The 24,876-nt window shown below is 39.2% G+C and overlaps 1 protein-coding gene and 1 long non-coding RNA gene across 2 annotated transcripts in view; one reads left to right on the forward strand and one right to left on the reverse strand.

The window, feature by feature from the left end:
* The window catches only part of LOC132847033 (uncharacterized), an 86,031-nt gene extending 83,650 nt beyond the window's left edge, over positions 1 to 2,381 (reverse strand). Inside the window, exon 1 of the long non-coding RNA XR_009648585.1 lies at positions 1,894 to 2,381. This is a non-coding gene — a long non-coding RNA (uncharacterized LOC132847033). The remainder of the gene's footprint in view (positions 1 to 1,893) is intronic.
* A 274-nt stretch (positions 2,382 to 2,655) lies between these two features.
* Positions 2,656 to 24,876, forward strand: part of wdr11 (WD repeat domain 11) — an 89,901-nt gene continuing 67,680 nt past the window's right edge. The window contains exons 1-9 of the mRNA XM_060871908.1: positions 2,656 to 2,873; positions 10,028 to 10,139; positions 11,413 to 11,566; positions 12,350 to 12,523; positions 12,914 to 13,106; positions 18,566 to 18,731; positions 20,637 to 20,739; positions 22,128 to 22,338; positions 22,783 to 22,883. Of these exons, the coding sequence (XP_060727891.1) occupies positions 2,788 to 2,873; positions 10,028 to 10,139; positions 11,413 to 11,566; positions 12,350 to 12,523; positions 12,914 to 13,106; positions 18,566 to 18,731; positions 20,637 to 20,739; positions 22,128 to 22,338; positions 22,783 to 22,883 (1,300 nt within the window). The 5' untranslated portion in view covers positions 2,656 to 2,787. The remainder of the gene's footprint in view (positions 2,874 to 10,027; positions 10,140 to 11,412; positions 11,567 to 12,349; positions 12,524 to 12,913; positions 13,107 to 18,565; positions 18,732 to 20,636; positions 20,740 to 22,127; positions 22,339 to 22,782; positions 22,884 to 24,876) is intronic.

Consider the following 24,876-nt stretch of genomic DNA (forward strand, 5'->3'; position numbering starts at 1 on the left):
AAGGTATTAGCAACAATGCAAGTCACCTGTATCTATGTAGAACCTATTCTGAACAATTTATTCATATTGTGTTAAATCTCTAATATATATAAGCTGTTTCAGATTAGTTATTATTATTATTATTATTATTATTATTATTATTATTATACTAGAAAAAAGTTAACGTATACATAAAAATTTCATGAACTGAATGCTACTTAAAGAATCATAGTGCTGTCCAGTGCACACACTCACACTACATACACTTTAAACATGACACTCAGTCTACAGCACACCTCTTTCAAGTGAGGGACAAAACTGGAGTACCTGGAGGACAAAACATGTGCAACCCCCAGCCCTGGAGGTAAACAATTTGCAGTAGAATATACAAGACAGGGGGGCAATCCTACAGGTCCTGATGTGAGCTGGCCTTAGTGCAAACTTGGCAAACTGTGCTCAAAACCAAAAACGGAGGCGAGGAACTTCCTTGGACTTAGATCATAGCTTTGCTCTTAATAATTCTGACCTCTCCAATGAGCCGGCTCTTCTCATTAACAATTGAGAGCCTGAACTGATCCTATAGTTGAAGCAGTGCCAATGGGCACTTTTAAGGGTTTGGGTGTTTTCACAGTTCTCTTGACTGAGTGCCACTTGTGTTTGTGGGTAATGAGTTAAAATCCCAGGTTTTTATTCACAGTGGTGGCTCAAGTGGTTAAGGTATTGGGTTGTTGTTTGGAGGATCATGGCCACTGTTGGGCCCTTGAGCAAGGCCCCTAACCCTCCCTGCTCCATTGTACTGCTGTAATGTACATGTGATGATAAAAAGGCTTCCATGCCCCAATTCATTCATTCATTCATAGAAACCCTGAATGAAGTGAAGTCTAAGTGAAGAAATACCTGTAAACAACGAACGGTTCTCCTAAAAGAAAAGCTTTTAGGCATGTGCTGTAGAGAAAGCAGTGCATTTCTCACAGTGCATGCACATATGTTTAAAGTGTTTATATACACTTCTATACTCTGTTAATTAATAGATTGCCCTTTCACTAGGCTGTATTTCTAGAACTTTGGACATTAGTTACCTTTTCTAATTTTCTGCAGCCAAGGATCCCGTTTTTTTCCTCTTTTTTTTCCCCGTTTGCCATTGGGAGCTCATGCTGTGTTTTGAAACCAAATTCTCCCAACTCTGCTGCATGCTTTTTTTTATATTGCTATTTGATTTTTTTGCCCTTTACCAGCAGGCTGCACATGAATAGCACTAATATAAATTACTGTCACACTCACCGAACCGGCAGCCACAGATGCAATGTTGGGAAACAACGGTTTTGTTTATTTAATCCTCTTATTTTGACAGTTATGTTTTATTAGTAATTTTTTTGTAAGTTCTTTTTTTTTCAATCCAGGCCAAAATTTTACAGGTACAAGTTATTCAAGTGTGTTTGTTGGATCACAGAACAACATTTATGAAGTAAAGGAACAACTGAACTTGCATTGCATACTGTTTTTAGATACCTTAAGAAAATATCTGATTAAACGGCAACATACGATAAGATATACCTTTATTTGTCCCACAATGGGGAAATTTCTCTGTTACCTCAACATAGAAATTGATGTAACAGAGAAATTTCATTGTGGAAATTTCATAAACATAGCATTAGAATTAGATATAGTAATAGTGCATTGATATATTACAATGACATTTATCGGTAATGGTAACTTCAATTAATGCTACATTTTGACATGCTAGATAGATGGATACTATATAGACATAAAGAACAAGACTGACTTTTCTTCAGTAATAATTTGAGATTACAGCCATATACCCATAGCATGTTAGTATTGAGTTGGTCATATATACATATAATTCTGGCCATATAGTGTATTAATTAATAAGCATGCGTTTTGGTGTATACTTACCATCCAGAAGCAGCCATGAGGCTACATCCACCGTACTTGAAGTTTGATGAGCTTGTATGTTTTGGATCATGATCACGTTTCTTTCTCCACATTTTGGCATGTCCATGACTTTGGTAGAAGTTAATGATGGTTTCAGAAGTTATGTGGCTCGTCTAGCTGTATTTCTTTGCTGGTTCCAAGCTGGTCTTCTGGGTCTTACTGCTGATGAGTGATTTGCATTGTGTTGTAGGGCCTTTAGATGTGATATTTTAACCCCTGCCCTGTAGAGGTTGTTGGTAATGTCACTAACTGATGTTTTTATGGTTTTCTTCACAGATCTCACAACATTTGTCATCCAGTGCTGATGTTTTCCTTGGCTCACCTGTTTGGTGTCTGTTCATAAGTAAACAAGCAGTTTTTTTTATTTTTTATTGTTGTATTGGCTAAAGCCAAAACCTTTGCTTGATTCATTCTCTTCTCTAAACTTCAAAAACATAACTTTCTCTCAAATATACCTCTGGACTCAAAGCAAAAGTAGAGAATAACAGTTTAAACAATCAGTCTAACAGTGCACACCTGGGCAACAAGAAACACATGTCTGTCACGTGTTCTTATATTCTTTCTATATTCACCTGATAAATGGATGACAACCAAAACTATAATTCTCATCTATCGTCTCGTGTTCAATTTTTTGTTTTCAAACCAAAATACCTTTCTTATGTATTAAAAACAGTGTGTTTGAAAGACATAGGAACCATATTTGCGAACAATCGTTCCCGCCCTGGACTAAAACCGTGACGCACCTGACTCGCTTCCTGTTTACAAACCTAAATGACAACCATTCATTTCTGTAACATTTAATTTAATAACCCAAGTTCCAGCTTCTTTCATGTAGCATCAATAGTCTTTGCAGCCATGATTCCGTACACAGTAAACATTAAACTAGCAGCACGGACACTCACCGGGACTCTCAATTTGCAAAACAAAACTGCAGTTGACTGGTGAGTAGCATTAGCTAGCATAGTGGCTAATCGCTGCTTCTTATTTATATCTGCTTGTGTTTTGATTAGTTTTTTTTTCTCCTTTATTGCTTTATTACAGTCTGTATACTATAGAATCACTCTGAGACTCATGTCAGTGTTGTTGTCATTATCTACAAACGCTGTCATATAATACTGTAAGCGACAATAAGCTTATTTTTTTTATCACATTATGCTTATAATGTATTATACTTTACTGTGGACCTCATTTTTCTTAGCATTTATTTGCACAACTCTAGTCTACATTTGTTGTGAAGTCAAGGCAGGAACGATGCTGTATTGTGTTACAAAATCTTAGCATTCATACGTTATTGCACATAAGACGTTTAAACACTGCAGCACAACATGCAACTAAAATACTGCTTTGTGTTACATGATAGTAAGCGAGTTAAACTTTAGTTTGTCGTGTTTTTTTAAGTGACCTTGTGTGCAGATGCACAGCTCTTATTTGTGATGTTTGTGTTGTTATCATAACAACACAATCTTGTATAGTATTGTGTTATTTATGTCTGTACCTTTGAAAGTCACAAACTGCTGGAACCAAATTCCGTGTGTATGTCAACACACTTGGCCAATAAATCTGACTCTGATTCTGATAACATTTCGGATCAGTTGCCATCTTTGGTCTAGCTTTTTTTCCCCCCCTTGTTGCAAAACCAAAGGTCCAACGAATAGAGTAAAACGTCTCTCTAATCTAACTGTTTCAGTAAGTCTAAAACCCTATCTCTTGTACCACACAATGCTGTACATCTGCCCCCTGACTGAAACACACGCCATACTCCATGAACTTTTGAGTTTTAATTTGACTCCGCCCACATGGGAGCGGCTTGATTAGATTTGACTCCGCCTACTAGATGTGGCGTTGATGCTTGAACTTTTAAGGTCTTTGGTAGCGATGTTAGTTTAAAATGTTCACAATATGAACAACTACTTGTAAAATATCACGTTTTAAACGGTGTCTGCGCATTTAAAAGCATGCAAGTCTGTGGAGAAAGCTAAAAAATATTATATATATCAGGGCTCTCAAGTGTGACGCACTGAGAGTGACAGTCACGCATTTGGGTCTTTTGTCACGCTCTCCCGCCACACATTGTATTTGTCACGCAGAAAAACTTTTTGACTATTTATCATATATTTAATAAGCCGAAGCGCCCAAAATGTATCAGTCCGCACCGCTGTCTCTATGGAACAGGGCAGGAGTCAAACGCGTCTCCCCTGGAGCTCTTAGTCGAGCCTGACATTTATCAGCCAATCAAAAAAAGAGGCTACACAATAGCCAATCAGAAAATAGCACTATTGTATCTGGGTAAGATTTAACGCAACAACCAATAAAAAACATATTCATTAAAGAGGGTATTTTCGATGGTCTGTTTGAACAAAACCTCATCACGAACCAGCTTGTCTCTGGACGGGACATTGTCCTCAATCATGACAATGGCTGGTGGCTGGGGGGTTGGAGATGTCACTCTTGCTTGTCTTCAAAACTTTAGAGCCCTGTGTGTGTGTGTGTGTGTGTGTGTGTGTGTGTGTGTGTATATATATATATATATATATATATATATATATATATATATATATATATATATATATATATATATATGTATAATATAATATATATATATATATGTGTGTGTGTTTGTATATATATATATATGTGTATATATATATATATATATATATATATATATATACACACACACATATATATATATTATATTATATTATATATGTGTGTGTGTGTTTGTATATATATATATATATATATATTTATATATATATATATATATATATATATATATATATATACATATATATGTATATATATATGTATATATATATATATATATATATATATATATATATATATATATATATATATATATATATATGTATATATGTATATAATTTTTTTGAGTGATTTTCTATTAAAAAAAAAAATTATATACTATTTGTCAAGCTTTGAAAAATGAGTGGCTGTGAGAAAAGGTGGCAAAAAAAGAAGCCAACTAGCATGACCACTTCCGGTCTAACATTGCTTTTTTTGTTTTTGTTTTTTTCGTTTCAATAACAAATGATAACAGATAACAAAATGCACTGTCATATTGTTCAAATCTTAAAATAGTAAGCTAACATAAAGGAGAGAAAAAAACAATACAAAGAAGGGTGTATTGAGCAATACAATTCATTTAGAAAAGAGGAATTAACAGCCTTGTAAAAGTCCATAGTTTTGACAGCTTTTTGGCTTGTAAGTCCTTTTAAAGTTTCAAAATAAATGTTCATTTCCAGCTTAAAATGAAAATGTTTGGTTTCTTTTCAGACCACTTACATTTATAGATATGAAGCTTTCCAAATAAAATAAAAAGATTTAAAATAGAAATGACATTTCGCCATTTTACTTTTCTCATTTAAAAAAAACAAATATTTTATTTATATATTTTAATTAATTTTGTCCCACTTAATGATTCAAAAACACGTTTGACATCAATCCAAAAGACCTAGTGTACATACAATAAAAAAAAGGTGCACAGCAGATTCTGTATGTATATTCCAGAATGTATAAGAATCTGATATTTCACTTTTACATTTTTTGTAGAAATTGGTTTGTTGGATAAATTGTGTAATTTTAAAATATACTTCACTAATTTAATTGTTAATGCAGTACTTATTATTGTAAGCCCAAACCAATTTCCAATGAATATTCTCAAAAAGATTGTCCCAGTATTGTTTGCTTTGCAATACTGCAGGACCCCGGTCAGACATTGCTGTGTTCTTTAAGCATGACAGCTGTTGTGTAAGAGACTTATTTTTTGTGGAAACAATAGAGGATTACACGACTGAAGGGTTTTCACTGCAGACACTTTATCTGTGTGAAGAAAAAACAGATTGCTGTAGGGTTTTGCCAGTCTCTTGAACGATGGTGTCGGCAGGAGGCGGCCCCAGGTACAGGTTGCCGTAGTAACAACGTATTTCAGTGGAATACGGCTGTAGCGTTCTAGTTGATGACAAATCTGTTTTCTTGACGCTAAAAAGGTAATTTGGCATTTGTGTACAAAGTGTGTACCAAGTGTATATCTGCATCATATCATAGCACATACCACAGATCACGTGCGGTCTACTGTCTTTCCTCCCATTGGTTGTCCACGCTGCAGCAAGTTGCTTCAAATTTACATGAATTTAAACCTTTGCAAACTTTGTCGCGTGGCTGGACACGCCCACATCTAGGGTTACTGTCACTTATGTCATCGGAAGTCGCCTACACTAATTAAAAATACATGACCACCGTTAACTTATTTTAATCATCTTCTTTTTCTTTTTCTTCTTCTCAAACATTAAACCTGACTCAGGAGTTTTTTATTTATTTAAAAAAAAACCCATTACTCTGTACCATCTACCATGTAGCATGCTGAATCTGATAGAGAATCAATCTTCTCCATTATTTATTGGTTTGGGAGCTTATCTTTAGTTTTTAGCTTATCTTTTTTTTTTTTTATTTCCCCAAATTAAGCCCAGTAAACCTAATAAACCAGACCAGTGATTGATTTCATCAATTTAAGCTTCTTCAAGATTATGATATTGCAATAACAGACTTTCCCCTGATATTTCTGAGATGTATTTCTGTGCTACTGATGGCAAACGATGTCAGTCGAATACATTCAGAAACACGTTGAATCTTGAAGCAGATGTTCTACAAGAAAGAAACGTGAGGTTCCACTTCTGTCAGACGAGAACAGGGATCTAAGTGTACAGAGGTGACCTGAGTAAACCTACTTAGTAATCAGCGACATCATTAAACTTGTTATCTGGATCTGTAGGTAGGTAAATAGGTTACTACTGTGTGCTGCTAGTAACTACCTCCTAAAATGTTATGTTCAGGATGTTTATTAGTATCTTTTTTATTATAGAGGCAAAGAGTCATTCACTTTATTCCAGTCAAGCAGGAGCCAAATCTGATTCCAGCTGTTTTAATCAGTTGATCTTGGGTTTTAATAATCAGGTGTGACTTAGAATTAAAATCCGAATCCAAACCAAACCATTTCCGAGTCAGATCAGAGACCCTTGGTGAAGAGCAGCAGCGAGAGTGTTGAATAAAATGAGTGGGAGAAGTCGAGAATAGGAAATGTCACTGTTAAGTGAAGTGTAGACGCTAACAGGCAAGTAGAAAGGAAATGATTCACTGAAAGTAGAAAATTAAAGTAGAAAGGAAATGAACACTGTGGTTTCACTGGCAATCACGTATTCTATTAAAGATGCTGTTTAAATGCAGTAAAGATTTTTGCTATGTTGTAAACAAAAGGAAAAATGTTTTCAAAATGGAACTATTTCCTTCCAGTAAGACGTTTGCACAATGTGGTTATATTCATGACCTGAACACACTGGTTAAAGTTTAGATACTTATCTGTGCCTTATCTGTGCCTGTGAGAGAGATCTGAGGTAGTTTTGGTCTAATGGGGTTATTAGAAAACAAGAGAACAGTGCATCTTATACAGCAAAGTCAAATTGATATCAAGAACAGAATCATCAGTAAATAGTTCAGATGTTTATTTATTTAATTAATTAATATATATTTTTTTTATAGTGTAAAAAAAGAACTGTCTCTTGGGCTGATGACAATATTAACTAAAATTTCATAGCAAAAAAAAAAAATCAATGTTTAAAAAGGCTGATGAAGCGCTGCTCATAACTCTTTGTGGGATGCATCCAATTATATATAAAGATATTTAAAGAGCTGACATGTAGCTTTGCAGAGGGTTCAGTGCTATGGGGAATGAGGCTTGTGTCTTTTCAGTTGCTCCTGGGAGGTAATTATATAATGGCCTTAAGTGCAGGAGCAACCGGAGAGGGTACAGGGAGGTGCCGTATATCACTGGTGGTGTTGGAGCAAATTTCGAAACACAATAAATAAGTGAAAATGTAAATATTTGTTTTGTCTTCATCGGATTCTGTACAGAATTCCTAAGAGTCCATGCATTATTCATTTTCTTGTTATCTCGACATATAATTTTCTCGTGATCTCTGCATCAGAACATGTTCTAGAGGCGGCAATTCGTGTCTGACACTTAAGAAGGCGGCTGTGATGTCTGCATCTTTATCGTCCAAGACAATATAGTGACCCTACTACTGTTTCTGAAAGCACAGTTAGACTAACGCACGTATATATTCAGGGGCGCGGCTTTTAGCTACATAGATAAGCGGTTCTGTTGATACTAAGCCACGGTTCAGGTAGACCTAGAAAGATTTCACCCACTACTGCCAGAAGAATTGTTTGGGACACAAAGAAAAACCCACAAACAACTTGGAGATAAATAGAGACTGCTCTGGAAGCAAAGTGGTGTCGTTGTTCTAAGGAGCGCGATAAGGAGGTACTTGAACACAATTGTGATGGTTTCTCCTGACCTCAGTATCGTTCAGCCACTTTGGGGAGATCTCACACATGCAGCTTGTGCAAGACAACCAAAACATTACAGGAACTGGAGGCATTTTACTAAGAAGAATGGGCAGCTTTACCACCTGAGAGAATTAAGGACCTCATGCACAATTATTACACAAGACTGCATGCCATCGTTACTTTTAAAAGGAGCAGTACACCATATTCAGGACTTAAGATATGCATCCATCCATCTATCTCTCTATCTTTCTCTATCTCTATCTATCTATCTTTATCTCTCTAATGTGTGTGTATATGTATGTATACACACTAACACAGAGAAGGTAGAAAGTTTGTTAACCCTTTGAAATTTTGCATACAAGTTGAATACAATAATTTATTTTGTATGTTTATAATAGTTTTAGGGGGGCACGGTGGCTTAGTGGTTAGCACGTTCGCCTCACACCTCCAGGGTCGGGGTTCGATTCCCGCCTCCACCTTGTGTGTGTGGAGTTTTCATGTTCTCCCCGTCCCTCGGGGGTTTCCTCCGGGTACTCCGGTTTCCTCCCCCGGTCCAAAGACATGCATGGTAGGTTGATTGGCATCTCTGGAAAATTGTCCGTAGTGTGTGATTGCGTGAGTGAATGAGAGTGTGTGTGCCCTGCGATGGGTTGGCACTCCGTCCAGGGTGTATCCTGCCTTGATGCCCAATGACGCCTGAGATAGGCACAGGCTCCCCGTGACCCGAGGTAGTTTGTATAAGCGGTAGAAAATTAATGAATAATAGTTTTAATAATTCTATATTTGTAATGTTTGTGTTTAGGGTGACTTTGTAATATTCTGTCCATGGGGTTTGGATGAAAAATAGTCTCTGGCAAATTTTGGTGCTTTTACAGTGATGTTTTATTAATGGACACTTTTGTTTAAATAAAGCAATAAGTGTTTGTTTGTGTGTATATGTGTTCGTGTGTGTGTGTGTAAATGAGATACACCAGCTGTGGTTGTGTATAACAGAGCGATGCCTATAGCAGAAAAGAAATAAGTAACACATTGATCTAAGAACGGTTTCTGAGATGAAATCTGATGAGTGTGATGTATAGAAGTGATTTTTATCTGCTCAGACTGATTCTATTAAACCTCCACCACTGAAATAAACACATGAACTATCAGTTCTTTTGTTGTTGCTTAGCAACCGTTTTTATTTGATTTGATTTTATTATTATTGCATGACAGCTCTGTCTCTTTATTGGCTACTATAGGTAATATCCAGTTCCTGTAGCTTGCACTCAGTCAGACTTCACTCACAAACCAAAAAGACAATCTCTGTCCGAGTGCCAGAAAAATGACAGCCATAAGTTCCCTCGTAACTTTGAGATCCGTTTTCAGTATTCAACAGAATTCAGAGCAAACGCGTTATTGCTTACTCTGTCAAAATAATCAAAAGTACGTTAAGAATTGTTTTGAAATTCATCAGTATCTAGTTTAATCTGTATTTCACTGCACAAAGCATATATTATTTCTCAAATGTTATAACGATTCACAGCTAATTGTCCTAATTCTTCTCATCTCAAAGTGTTCATTATTAACTGAGACACACAACTAAAATAAGATGCTGAGAAATTTGTGCCTACTTTAGACATGTGTGTTGATCTCAAAGTTTAGTCTCAAGAGATGTAGTCTGAGTTGTTCCTTTCACCTGTGTGATCTCTCTCTCTCTCTCCTTCTCTCCCGCTCTCTTTTTCCCCCTCAGGGGTTGGCAAGGTCTGATTGCTCAGGGATGCCACTCCAGCATCCTCATTATCGACCCAAAGACCGCTCAGACAATTCAGGTCCTGGAGAGACACAAAGCCAATGTTGTCAAGGTGAGTTTGAAATGTTTCTGAAACTCTTTCACCGATAACAAGGTTAAACGATTTGAGCAAAGTTTCGAACTGACTAACACTCTGTCCTGCATGTGTATCTTATTCTACTAGATAAAAGGGGAAATAAGTCACTTTTGGGTTTGTTCTTGGATATACACCGATTAAACAGAGCATTAAAACCTCAGATAAGTAAAGGTGAAGTGATGAATGGAAAAATGGGCAAGCGTAAGGATCTGAGCGACTTTGATAAGCATCAGATTGTGATGGCTAGACCACTGGGATAGAGCATGTGTTTTTTTTTTGTTTTTTACAGCAATTTACTTGTATTTCAGTGACTTGCTGCATAAACCAAACATATACAAAAAATCAGCTTCTGGGTCGAGTAAACATTCAATTTCAGTAACTACAGACATCGTATCCACCGATTCCTCTATGTTTTTCTACTGACGAAAGAAAATCCCAAGTTGAAAAAACTTCCGCTCGTAATTACTACTTTGTAGTCGACCCGTAAATACGATCCTTCGCATACAATATAGCTTTAGGGAACGGTGTGATCTAATTGGCTGTTTTCAGTTTATTCTACAGATGATTTTCAGTCATTAAAACAAGGGTAAGAGATCGGGCATGACAAACGTCCCTGAAAATGAATCTGGTGTCATTTATGTCCAGAAGCATTCTGCACTTTATCTAGTTGTGTTCTGTTGTTAAAGTGTGTGTGCGCGCGTGTGTGTGTGCGCGCGTGTGTGTGTGCGTGTGTGTGCACGGTCTCATGAGTAATGACCCATAAATTCTCCAGTGTTTATCAGAGACAATGCCCGGCTCCTGCTGCCATTTCTCACCCCACCATGCATTTTAATCTTGTACACCACAACGCCGGCGCAGTCGTCCATTCTTCATCGTCATCCCCAGGAATAAATGAGCAAGCAGATGCTGAGAAACAGACAAAAACATGGCACCTGCCGGCCTCCTCGTGTTTACGGTTTCAGCATGAAGCTCAAACATAAGGGTTCTGTCCTGTTCAGGTCATGTGGAAAAAAGAAATCTTTTGGAAACAAACAAAAAAGACTGACAAATAAGGGATGGATACTTGGTTCTGTTTGCTGGTGTTAAGTAGTGAACAGAAAGCTTAAAGAGCTGCAGCGATGCACATTTATATTGCCGTTCTATCTTGCTGTGCTTCGTTAAGTTTGGGAATTTGAAACCCCAATTCCATAAGTTATAGGAACTGATTTAAAGTCTCTTGTCATCTTTAAATAATGTTGTGTGTGTTTAGGTGAAATGGTCCAGGGAGAACTACCACCACAACCTGAGCTCCCCGTACTCGCTACGCCTCGCCTCGGCCGACGCCGCAGGCAAAATCATCGTGTGGGACGTGGTGAGCGGCGTTGCGCACTGCGAGATTCAGGAGCACTCCAAACCCATTCAGGGTAAGACACGGCTCGTAGCATTAGGATCTGTAACGGTAGCAAGCAGGTGGGGTTGTGGAAGGTAGCCAGACAGACCCTGACTAGAGCTTTCACGCTGGCAGTTTAGTCTGAAACAGAGCACGGTTTGCATGTAAAACTGGTAACATGAAACCTTACCGGTCCAGGTGACGTGACCTTGCCGGTCCACGTGACGAGACCTTGCCGGTCCACGTGACGTGACCTTGCCGGTCCACGTGACGTGACCTTGCCGGTCCACGTGACGTGACCTTGCCGGTCCACGTGACGAGACCTTGCCGGTCCACGTGACGTGACCTTGCCGGTCCACGTGACGTGACCTTGCCGGTCCACGTGATATAATTCATAACGCGACATAATTCATAAAAGTGAATCCATCATGTTCAGGACATGTTGCATGAGCTTGAACCCATCATTTATTTCCACATACCAGCATGAATGACGGGGGAAGTTGAAGAGGTGGGGCGCCTTAATAAGTAAACTTAATAAATAAATAAAAGAATCAAACCCCGGACAGTAGATTAGCTGGGTCATTTGTTCCAGTTTGTCTGAATCTGTGCTGTCAGTAAGCCCAGCTTTCTGTTTTCAGACTCTTCCAAAGTCTTTCTGTTACATCATTGACTATTAATATATGTAGCTCCCTGCAGTATTACCAAATTTCACTCATGGTATCATTATTCAAATAGCTAGGATTGATTGTTCAAGAAACTCTGTCGAAATGTAGAAACTACCTGAACGCATTTGATTTGGCTTGGTGTTTCTCCCCAGACATGGATTGGCTGTGGAATCAGGATATGTCACATGACCTGCTTTTGGCCGTGCACCCTCCCAACTACATAGTGCTGTGGAACGGGGATACAGGGACCAAGCTGTGGAAGAAGAGCTACGCCGAGAACATCCTGTCCTTCTCTTTCGACCCGTTCGACCCCTCTAATTTAGCCTGTATGCATAGTCACGTTTAACAGTGCTTAACTTGTTTCGATTACCCTGTTATCTTCTGCTTGGATTCAAATGAATAACAGGTTTTTAGTGTTAAGTAAAAATTAAATACTTTTATTTATTTTATTTATTTCATTTTGCTTTTAGAAATCAAAATATATTATTGAAAATATGGACAGTCAAAATAATTGCTAATTAGTTTAAAGTAAAGTTTGTGTTAATATTATATAAGTATACCAACATCTGGGGAAAATAATAGATAATTCGGACCTGATTTGAGATGTTCTCGCTTGCTAAAATGTTTTTTTTTTTTTTTGCAGTTTTAGCAGTCTGGCTTCTGAGAATAACTCAAATCTTTATCTTTTCTCCCTGTATAACGCCTCGCTCTATTAGTGCTGACTAGCGAGGGAATCGTTTTCATCACCGACTTCTCACCGTCCAAGCCCCCGGGCAGCAGCGGGAAGAAGGTTTACATTGCCAGCCCACACTCTAGCCCTGCTCACAGCAAACCTGCTGCCACACATCCCACAGGTGCTAAGAAAGCGCTCAACAAGGTCAAAGTGCTCATCACCAACGAGAAACCCATGTGAGTACACAGACGTGACATGACAGTCTCACCACATCACAGCCCGAGGTAAAGGTAGGTAAAGGTAAAGGTTAAAGGTAGGGTCTCTGATTTTTGAGAAAACTAAACAAAAATCAAAACAATCGCGTAGCCAATGAGCAGAAAGGGGCGGGTCTTGTCAATATGGGCAGAGAGAGTGTTCAGTGCGCATGTGTGACGTTAGCAGAAAGCGGTTTTAACATTGACATGGAGGATATAAACAGAAAGAAAGCGAAGAAAGGCTTACGATAAGGCAAGAAGCAGGACCCGTGTTAATATAGGATCAGCTTTCCAGCGCTGGAGAGAACTGAAGGAGCAGGAAGTTGGCCTCATATTCACAGATTGGAGTTTCCCGAGTCAATAACTCCTGAGCTAAACGCTGTTACTACACAAATAACACCTCTTTTCTATCGTAGTAATGTAGAGAGGCAGCTACAACCGCGTTTTGTGTAGTAACAGCGTTTAGCTGAGGAGTTATTGACTCGGGAAACTCCAATCTGTGAATATGTGACCAACTTTACTTAAGACGCCGAGGCGCTTTTTTCCTTCTCGATAGGTGAGTAACGTTGGTTTTACTTTGTTACACAGAACTAAAATATGCCGTCCTTTACATGATTATGCTTGTGTGTCATTTTTGCTTGTTTGTTTATCTGCAATCGTATTGTTCTTCCCTTCAGCTATGATAAAGACACATTTCTTTCCATTAGTTGCCTGGGTTATGTATGTATGTGTGGGCGGAGCTATCAATACAGGGGTGGGACCCATTTGGGTTAGGGGCGTGTTTGTTTTGGTGATTTTATATGTTAACATTGGCTTTCAAAAATCAGAGACCCTACCTTTAACCGCATACTGTGGTGTATGACATCATAAATAAGTTTAGCACTGAATACGGGACCTCCTCAAATCATTTTTTGGCTTCTGGTATTTAAGATTAGAAAAAAAAAAGCCATTAACAAATAGCAGTATCAATATCTATACTGGAAATGAACTGATTTAGTAGATGTAGGTTTAATTATTATTATAATTTTCCCCATGTTAATTCAGCTCAAAGAAGAGTCGTGGTCAAACTTAGCATGCTCATTCTACAAACTTCTTAGTTTGTATAAATCTCACATGGCCTGTGGAAAGCAGAATGCAGTAAAGCTGGACATTCAATAAGGAATATATCTAAAGAAAAGTGTAGTTCAACATTTGAGCAGTTCAGTTCTGTGAGCGCTGAGACACCTGAGCTTCCTTTCTGCTTGTTGGTCAGCATTTCCACTTTACTTTAGAAATAAAAGATTCCATTAAAGCCCTGACAGATCAGTTAATGAGGAATGGAAAACATGTACAAGATCTGGAAAAAAACAGACAATTAATTACTTTCCCTCCCTTTGAGTTTGTAAAGTGTTAACCTTTAGAATGATAAGCTGCTCAAAACCACCACCAAGTCACACAAGTGATAATAATTGTCTGCCTACATTCTGTGTTTTGATCATCAAAGTTCTTTTTCGTTGTTTAAATCAGATGGGTTTTTTTTCTCTCTCTTTGTTCTTTTCATCACCGCTTTCCTGCTTTGTCTGAGGAAGGTTTTTCTTCTTCCGCTCTATTGATCATTAGAAGCTTTACTCGCTTTCCTCTCTACCATGAACACTGCGGTCTAGTATTTTTGATTATTTGAAGCAGTGTACTTCGGCACTCTGTTGCATCAGCGAGGCTTATTTTCAGGAAAACGTCTTTGATGGGTCCGTGTAAATAAAGCGATCCCTGCTCCATTAGTCTGCCAGAGCTGCTGATTTGGGTTAATGGTACAGAGGTGCAATTTTGGACAAAGCAGCAGCATGGTAAAAGGTCCATGCTTTAATCTTGCCTTGTGGTGCCATTGTGATAAAGGGCTTGAGTATGATGACTAGCAAACTTTTAGAAAAACTTCTTGTTCTAATACTGCTGTATGTAAGGTTTCTGAGTACTGATTGGAAGGTTGTCACCAAGCTGCCACTCCTGTGTCCCTGAGCAAAGCTCTTAACTTTTAATTGCTCAGCTGTGTAAATGAGATAAAAAATGTAAGTCTCTCTGGATAAGGGCATCTGCCTAAATGGTGTAAATGTAATAAACAGCCTAGCTTAGTAGCTTGGGTATTTAAACATACAACTTCCACAACCTTCATAGTACCTCCATATTTGCATGATGTTCTCAAATGTATCACGTCGCCATCTAATCGCAACGGTTGCTGCCGCTCATGCCACCAGAAGCATCAGATTCAGATTGCACCGAAAACCAACGGTCACTTAGTAGGTCACTATGTTGCCGCGAGTCGCTGTGTCTGTGACGTAGCATTACTGAGAACTTGAGTGATGTAGCTAAGGTTGGACCAGAGTTTTGGTTCACGCTTTGCTGACAGTGCCGGAGTGTATGTATTTATTTTTGTTTCCCAGAGAGTACGTGATAGGAGGATTTGTATAAAAAAGGCAGTTTATGTCATGCTTAAATCTGGATACAGATACGAATAAGCCACTGGGTTAAATCTCTACATCTTTCCTCGACAGATGCCTTAGCTATCAGTAATACCAACCAACCTAGGTCTCAAATGTTACCCCAGCTGGCCATAGTGCCCCCCAAGCCCCTCTCTCTTTCTTTCGCTGCTCCCTGTTCGGGGTCGCCACAGCGGATCTTGTAGTCAGCATATTAGATTTACCACAAGTTTTATGCCTGGGCTTGGGTCCTGGTACTGAGAGTTAACTCTTCAGTGGCTGGGTTAGACCATAGTGCTGCTCTTGTGATTATTATGGGATGCCAAAGCTTTTGTAGTCAACTTTCATCTCGCAGTTGTCAGTATGATCAGATAATATGATCAGCATTACTCAGAGAATATGGCATCCCCAAAGGTGTAGCAAGAAATATGAGGTGGTGCCAAATGTTTACAGTGTGAAACAACGTGATTGTTATGGCTCCATGTTTGGGTGTCTGTTGCTAAGCAGAAATGTAAAAGCATGTCACAATAGCCCTGTATGTTGTGTTAACAGTTACAAATCGACGTCAAACGGTGTCAGAAAAGACATCAATTAACGGTCCGCTGAATGACCGGAATCATAAACGATGCGCATGACGAACTTCCTTTCAGCACGCTCAGTACTGTTTGACTTTATAGCATACATTTGTGCTAGATGAAAGTCAGCTTTCTAATCCCAATTTTCGGTGTATAGTTTCGAGCCTGCTCCTTTTTAAGAATTCTTTCTCATGATGTTTCTTAGGGACAAACACTTTCTTGCTGTTACCGTGGGCTTGCTAATTAGGAGACCGAAGTCTATATCGGTATTCTTGTAAAGCTGCTACGTCGTTAAGAGCGTTCAACAGCTAGGATTGAGGAGAAGAAGAAGAAGCCTTTATTTTGTCACATGTACATTACAGCACAGTGAAATTCTTTCTTCGCTTATCCCAACTTTGGGGGTTGGGGTCAGTGCACAGGGTCAGCCATGATACAGTGCCCCTGGAGCAGAGAGGTTTAAGGGCCTGCTTGAGACCAACAGTGGCAACTTTTCACTGCTGGGGCTTGAACCCTGATTCTCCGATCAACAACCAAGAGCCTACAACCGCTTGAGTCACCACTGCCCCAGCCGATTGAGTCAATTGGCAAATTTATATAAACTAAGTTAATAATAATTAACTTAGTTTATAATTTGACCCTACTGCTACAATCCGCTGGCACCTTGTACATCAGCTTTCCTCGCCGTTTTCATCACCAATAATTATCCATTTATTCATCCATCCATTTTCTGTAGCACTTCTCTTACACATGGTCACTGGTACCCCTTTTCCACCAAAAAGAACCGGGTGCTGGCGTCACTGTATACATGTCACGTTACACAGCAACGTTAGCGCAGCAGCAGCAAACACAACATCAACAATGGCGGATGTTGCTTTACTGTTAATGCTCATGGCTTTGTGAACCTACATTGCCATCCAAACGTAGCGAATCCAACATGTACCTGCAGCTCCATGTAATTTGTATAAACGGAGGTTGTAATCGAGAAAGTACATAACATTATTTTATCATTAGCACAGAAAAAATTTAGCCTTAACATGTAGCTACCTACTATCATGTGTGCTGATAATGTATCATATCGCGGTAAAGTAAATGTGTATTAAACATTAGAATACTTAAGGTACATTATCAAATGCGCTAACAGTAGCCCCGCCCACAGCCCCTGACACAAGCGGTTCTTAAGTCTAGACCAGCAACGTTTTGGTGCTACTTAAGAACCACTTTTCCTGGTTCAGAGCCAGTGCTTTGGCTGTCGAAAAAGAAAGAACTGGTTCTAAATTATGCTCTGGCTCCGAACCAGCACTCAAACTGCATCGGTGGAAAAGTGGCAAGGGAACCTGGAGTCTGTCCCAGAGGACTCCTCTTGAGAGCATCTCCTCTTGTAGCTTATCCAACTCAAGGATTGAGAATAACGTGCATTCTGAGATGTTTTTTTTACTCACCGCGGTTGTAACGAGTGACTATTTGTGTTACCGTTGACGTTATGTGTGGTGCTGCTGCCACATTATTGGCTGATCTTACTGCACACTTGTACACATGTCTCTAATGAGGGTGTCCATTACCGCTTTCTAAAGTTTGTGATGCCAGAAACATTCATTTAGGAAACAGGATGCTCTGAAGGCTTTCTCAAAAAAGAGCTGAAATACCAAACTGGGAAGTTATGGAACTCCTGTCTACTCCATTCTATGGCTTTAGTATGCAATTTTAAAATTTGGGATGAAATCTCACTTTTTCCTAATGGTCATAATAAATTCTTTGCCTCAAATCCATTTTATTACGCTCAATATATCTCGCAATACAGCCAATTAGAGACGAGCCATTTTTTTAAAATGAGAACCTTTACTCATTGCTGAAGATATATATACTTCGTTCCTGCTCCTAATTGTCTCAAAACAATACGCTCATATATTCTCTCCTGTCTCTCATTCCATTTCCTGTTACAACGCCTCCTGAACTTTGCAGAAAATGGCCTCTTTATTATGTTCTTCAATTTACGCAGGCATTATTTCCTATAAGCAGGTTTGGGGACGTCAGTGGCCTATAAACTTAGTAGACGGCGGGCTGGGAAGAGATTTGTAACGCTTATTGCGTTCCCTCTCAGTGTTGTGCAGTAATGTCTTCAATTATTCTCAATTCCAGCACACTGCCAATCCCTCTCCTTTTCTTTCTTCTGTCTTTTTTTTTTTTAATATAGAGACACGTGAATGAATGCGTAAGGATGTAAAGATGTGTTTGTATTATATACCAGAATCATATGAGCTGTTTAGATCTTCCTTTGAGATGATGACACTTTTACAGCATTGAGCTGGAGACCTTAACTTGTGTGTGTGTGTGTGTGTGTGTGTGTGTGTGTGTGTGTGTGTGTGTGTGTGTGTGTGTGTGTGTGTGTGTGTGTGTGTGTGTGTGTGTGTGTGTGCAGGGCCGAGGCAGTAACCCTGAATGACTGTCTCCAGCTGTCGTACCTTCCCTCAAAGAAGAGTCACATGCTGCTGCTATACCCCAGAGAGATCCTCATCCTCGACCTGGAGCTCAGCCAGACCGTGGGGGTGGTGGCCATCGAGCGCTCCGGGGTGCCCTTCATACAGGTCAGTGTGCCTGGGATTTCAGGGCAGATGTGTCGGCCTTTTCACACTGCTGTGATCTGCTGTGAATTCCAGATGTTTTCTGTGTAGTGTTTTACTCACACACTCGCACCAACTCACTCTCACACTCTCTCTTTCTGTCTCTCTCTCTCTCTCTCTCTCTCTCTCTCTCTCTCTCTCTCATACTCACTCACACAGTCACATACACACACACACACACACACACACACACACACACACACAGCACTGAATCTCTGGTGAAAATCAATACGTATCCTCTACTTTGGATTCAAACCCACATCTAAAAACCCACATCAGGAGTTGGTCTTTAATGTGAGTCAGTGACTGATTTCAGATCCTGAAAACTCTAGTATGGGTTTGAATGAAAATGTAAAAAAAAAAAAAAAAAAAAATAAGGAGAACCTGGCTGTAGTGCAAAAGGAATGTTATAACTGATATTTAAGATCTCATCAAAGTTTTTGCAGTTACAGAATGTACTGCATCATCATGTACTGCACGTACCTTTGAATGTACAGCATCGTCATCGTACAGCATCATCTTCCTATTGTGTAGGAGGTCTGTTACATCATTGCCTTGCCTCTGATATCCTTCACTGTTCCTTCCCCAGAGGAGTGGAGACCGAGGCCACAAACTCTTAGCTGTGTACTGTAAAGTGTGATTTTTTTTTTTTATACTAATACATTTTTTCATTGGTCTGTTTATTTATTTCTGCAAGTGTGAGGTTATATTTGTGGCCTAAAGTGCACCGACACCCACTCGTATACGGCCATGACCTCCCTATTAGCACCAGTGTCCATGTTCTGTAAGTGTTGGAAAGCTCTTGTCAGGAAGGACATTTGCATGACTAATGGTGCAGCTGCAAAAACAGGAGTGGAGCAAGCCATAGATCGTGGGAGTGGGCAGCTAGTCAAAAACCAATACACAACCCTCTCTCTCGATCTCTCTCTCTCTCTCTCTCTCTCTCTCTCTCTCTCTCTTTTACACAGACACACACGCACTCTTTCATTCTCTCTCTCTCTCTCTCTCTCTCTCTCTCTGTCTCGCTCTGTCTCTATCTATCTCTGTCTCTCACACACACACATTCTCTTTCATTCTCTCTCTCTCTCTATCTATCTCTATCTCCATCTCTCACTCACTCACTCACTCACTCACTCACACACACACACACACACACACACACACACACACACCTTGTCTCTCACTTGTTTAATTTAAAAACATTCCTAAATGCTACAATAAAACTCCCTCCAGCTTCTTAATGACATCATAATGTTATAGCCTTACTCAAGCAGCATTAAAGATATTAGCACAATGCAATTTGAACAGCCTTTCTATGTCGTCTCATGTCTTTCTAAACGTGCATGCAGCTCGGCCCTAATAACAACAGGCGTGATTTTGAAGCGGAAAAGCCAGATTTTAGATATTTTGTGTGTTATATTTTTGGCATCAGGTTTCTGTACAGAATGAATGTTCATAACGTTGCACTGATTAGCCATGCGGTGATGGGATGGAAAACAAGTAAATGATTAAGATACGCACCAGGAAAGAAATCTTGCTAGAGTAAAAAATAAATCTTGTAAATGTAAAATATCATACCCATACTTCATTATAAAAATATATCAATTGTGTATATATATTTGTGTGTGTGTGTATATATATATAGATAAATACCTATTATTTAAATAGATTTTCTTCCCCGTTGAAACATGGAAAAGTCCACAATGCCAACTCTATTTAAAATACCACAATAAGCTCCGCCCCAGGATCTTACATTGCTGTGACATTTCCTACAGCATTTTGTCACTGTATGCTTCACATAAAAACTGTAAATCCCTTGGCAGGAAATGTACTTTCACTGCGTCACACTGTGCTTTTCCTTCCGCACAGGTGATTCCCTGCGGCCAGAGGGACGCTCTCTACTGCCTGCACGAGAACGGCTGTGTCACACTGCGCGTGTGCCGATCCACTGCACTCTCAGTGGAGGAAACAGGTGAGCGCTTCTTTCCTCTTTATTCTTTTTCCCCTCTAGACCTGTGTTTCACCACCTATCTGTAATACTAAACTCAGTCTCCTACAAAATTCAGTCTCCTACATAGTATCATATTTATTCTAATTTATGTGTGTTTATGTATAGTATCTATCTATCTAAGTTTATGGATGACAGGTGTGCTTGTGTGTGGTGTGTGTGTTTCTGGTGCGTGTGCAGGGGTGGGTGTGCAGGGATGTGTGTTTGTGGTGTGTGTGTGTTTGTGGTGAGTGTGCAGGGGTGTGTGTTTGTGGTGTGTGTGTGTTTATGTGTGTGTGTGTGTTTCTGGTGAGTGTGCAGGGGTGTGTGTGGTGTGTGTTTGTGTGTGCTGGGGAGGTGTGTGTGTGATTGGTGTGGTCTGTGTGTTTGGGGTGGGTGTGTGTGTTTATGGTGTGTGGTGCAGTGTGTGGTGGGTGTGTGTTTGTATTGTGTTTGTGTGGTGCAGTGTGTGTGTTTGTGTGGTGTGGTGTGGTGTGTGGGTGGGTGGGGATGGAGTGTGTGTGTGTTTGTGGTGTGTGGTGCAGTGTGGGTGGTGTGTATGAGGTGTGTTTTGTGTGTGTGTGTGGTGGGTCAGCGATGGAGGAACTGCTTGGTGTTCTGAATAATTGAAGTTGTGGCTTTTTTTATTTGTTGTTTTTTTTCATACACTTATAATTCTATCATGTTTTAAGCTTGAAGTTTAAATATCAGGACACCAGGCTGCCTCTGCTGGGCCCTCGCGCAAGGCCCTTTAACCCTCAACCGTTCTATTGTATAAAAAATCAGATACTTCTATAATTTAAAAGGAATTATGTTAGTGGGGTCTGTGCTTTTTCTTGCACTGGTTTAGTAATGTAGTAAATTACACACTTTCTGTAATCTGATCACTTCAGTAAATCCAGTAAGATTCTCACTTTCCTGCTCTGCAGCTAAACTTGCCCTAAGTTTGGAGTCAGAGTTCGAGCCGCACTAGGCTACAAATTGAAATCTCGCCCACGCCGTGTTTAGATTACAGACATTCTGTGCAAAATATTGAAGAAATATTGTGTTTTGTAGCACTTCTAGCTAGAAGCCATGACCGTGGCAGGTCAAAGGTCATTTTGATTAACATTTAGCATGGCACATCTACAGCTGAACCTAAAATGGGCTTTAGAAGAGCTTTGGAAAGCGAATAATAATAATCTGAGAGTTTTAATGCTCATTATATATTTGATAGCTCAAGCTTAAACACATATATAACTTTCCCTGTTAAATTTCCTGTGTATTAAAGCTACGTTCATGAGGATTAACCATATCTTCCAGGTTACTAGTACTAAAAACAAATAAAAAAATGACTATTATAGGTTTAACCTTAATGTCAATGTAATCAGCAGCAGTGGCATCTGAGACAGAGCAGGGAATGCAGGAGCTGTCGTATGATCTGCGCTCTCAGTGCGACGCCATCCGCGTGACTAAGACGGTACGGCCGTACCGGGCGGTGATCTGCCCCGTCAACGAGAACCGAGCCGCTCTGGTGGTGAGCGACGGCCGCATCATGCTCTGGGAGCTCAAAGCTCACACTGGAAAAGCATCGTCCAACATCGGGTACCTTGTATTACACTTCTTATGATTTAGATTACACCATTTATGTGTGCCTAATCTAATCTAATCTGATCTAATTGTTGTGTTTAAATCAAGAAGACTTGTTTAGATGCCCAGAACTGAACCACACTGTAACTGTAGTGATGTACTAGTAGTAGTAGAATTGTTCAGTACTGTTATTAGAGTGAATAGACTCCAATGCATAGATTAGACTCTGAATCAGACTGGGATAAGGATAATCCTTCTGGATTAACGTTATAGATTATTCCCATTTCTTTTTCAGTACTTTTTCTTTCATGGCTGCTTCCATTATCTATCCCAGTTATTTATATGCAATTATATGATTCTAAACGTAACCCTTATGCCTATTATTCCATATTATTTATCAGTATAAAAGTTTTCCATTTATTTGCTCCATCTTTATGTCTGTCTGGTGTTGGATTACAGGTCAGGCCTTTCCCCGCTCTACTCTCCAGTAAATTTTTGTGGGACCCCGTTGGGTCAGAACCAGAAACGAATCCCGGACCTCTCTCTCAACACAATGATCAGTAAGTCATTTTACCGATGCGAATACACTCTGGAGCGTCTTTACATGCGTTACAACTTGCTCAGTCGATTCTATTTATAATATGAGTAATGTTGTTACTGTGGTCATGTCCTGTTGTTATAGTTACAGGTATTCATGCATGTTTAGGTGGCTTAATGGTTAGCATGTTTGCCTCACACATCCTGGATTGGGTGGGTTTGGTTTCTTCCTGTGCTTCAGGGGTTTCCTCTGGGTTCTCTGGTTTCCTCCTCAGTCCAATTACAATCTCCAATTCTTGTTTCATGATCATTCCCGCATCACACGCTGGAAGGGATTATTAGTTATTTCAGATTAACAGGCAGCCGAGAGAACAGCTGAGAAGCTGTGGAGAATAGAAACGACAAAGAAGAGATTTTGCTGAATACACACAGACACACTCATTCACACCTGGAGGCAATTCAGCATCGCTAGCTGATTTTGGAAACCGGACAACCAAGAGGAAACTCGTGGGGAGAATGTGTCAAACTCTGTGCAGTGACCCGAGTTCTGGATCGAACCTGGGAGCTCTGGGTCACAGCATCAACACTCGCACTCGCACGTTTCACAGCTCCTCAAGCTGTCTAATTAAGATACTATTTAAACACTATATGCAGTTTTGCTGTTGATGAGGAACTTCTAACCACCAGACTGCAATCCTGCAAAAAAAACAGACTAATGGAATTACTTTATGCTGATGGCAAGCAAAAAATCCTCATCTCTGAATTGATAATCGTGCGACGCTTTAACACTGTAAAATATCCTAAAATTCTTCAGAGTGGCTGGATTTATTTTATAAGTGCTGTAGATCTAATCTAAAAACGTCATTGTAAACAATTGCCTTGCTTTAGCCTAGCCTCAGCATGAATCTTCTACACTAGATTATTCTTCATGAATCTACACTACACTACACTATTCTGGTCTTTACTACACTACAATATTCTGTTCTTTACTACACTACACTATTCTTTACTACACTACACTATTCTTTACTACACTACACTATTCTGGTCTTTACTACACTACACTATTCTGGTCTTTACTACACTACACTACACTATTCTTTACTACACTACACTATTCTGTTCTTTACTACACTACACTACTATTCTATACTGTACTATACTATTCTATACTGCACTACGTTATTCTACATTACACTACACTATTCTACATTACACTACACTATTCTACATTACACTAAACTATTCTATACTTCACTACACTATTCTACATTACACTACACTATTCTACATTACACTACACTATTCTATACTGCACTACACTATTCTACATTACACTACACTATTCTACATTACACTACACTATTCTACATTACACTACACTATTCTACATTACACTACACTATTCTATACTGCACTACACTATTCTATACTGCACTACACTATTCTACATTACACTACACTATTCTATACTGCACTACACTATTCTACATTACACTACACTATTCTATATTACACTACACTATTCTACATTACACTACACTATTCTATATTACACTACACTATTCTACATTACACTACACTATTCTACATTACACTACACTATTCTACATTACACTACACTATTCTATACTGCACTACACTATTCTACATTACACTACACTATTCTATACTGCACTACACTATTCTACATTACACTACACTATTCTACATTACACTACACTATTCTATACTGTACTACACTATTCTACATTACACTACACTATTCTACATTACACTACACTATTCTATACTGCACTACACTATTCTACATTACACTACACTATTCTATACTGCACTACACTATTCTACATTACACTACACTATTCTATACTGCACTACACTATTCTACATTACACTACACTATTCTATACTGCACTACACTATTCTACATTACACTACACTATTCTATACTGCACTACACTATTCTACATTACACTACACTATTCTACATTACACTACACTATTCTACATTAC

Source organism: Tachysurus vachellii, chromosome 6, assembly GCF_030014155.1.
Source record: "Tachysurus vachellii isolate PV-2020 chromosome 6, HZAU_Pvac_v1, whole genome shotgun sequence".
Classification (NCBI taxonomy): Eukaryota; Metazoa; Chordata; class Actinopteri; order Siluriformes; family Bagridae; genus Tachysurus; species Tachysurus vachellii.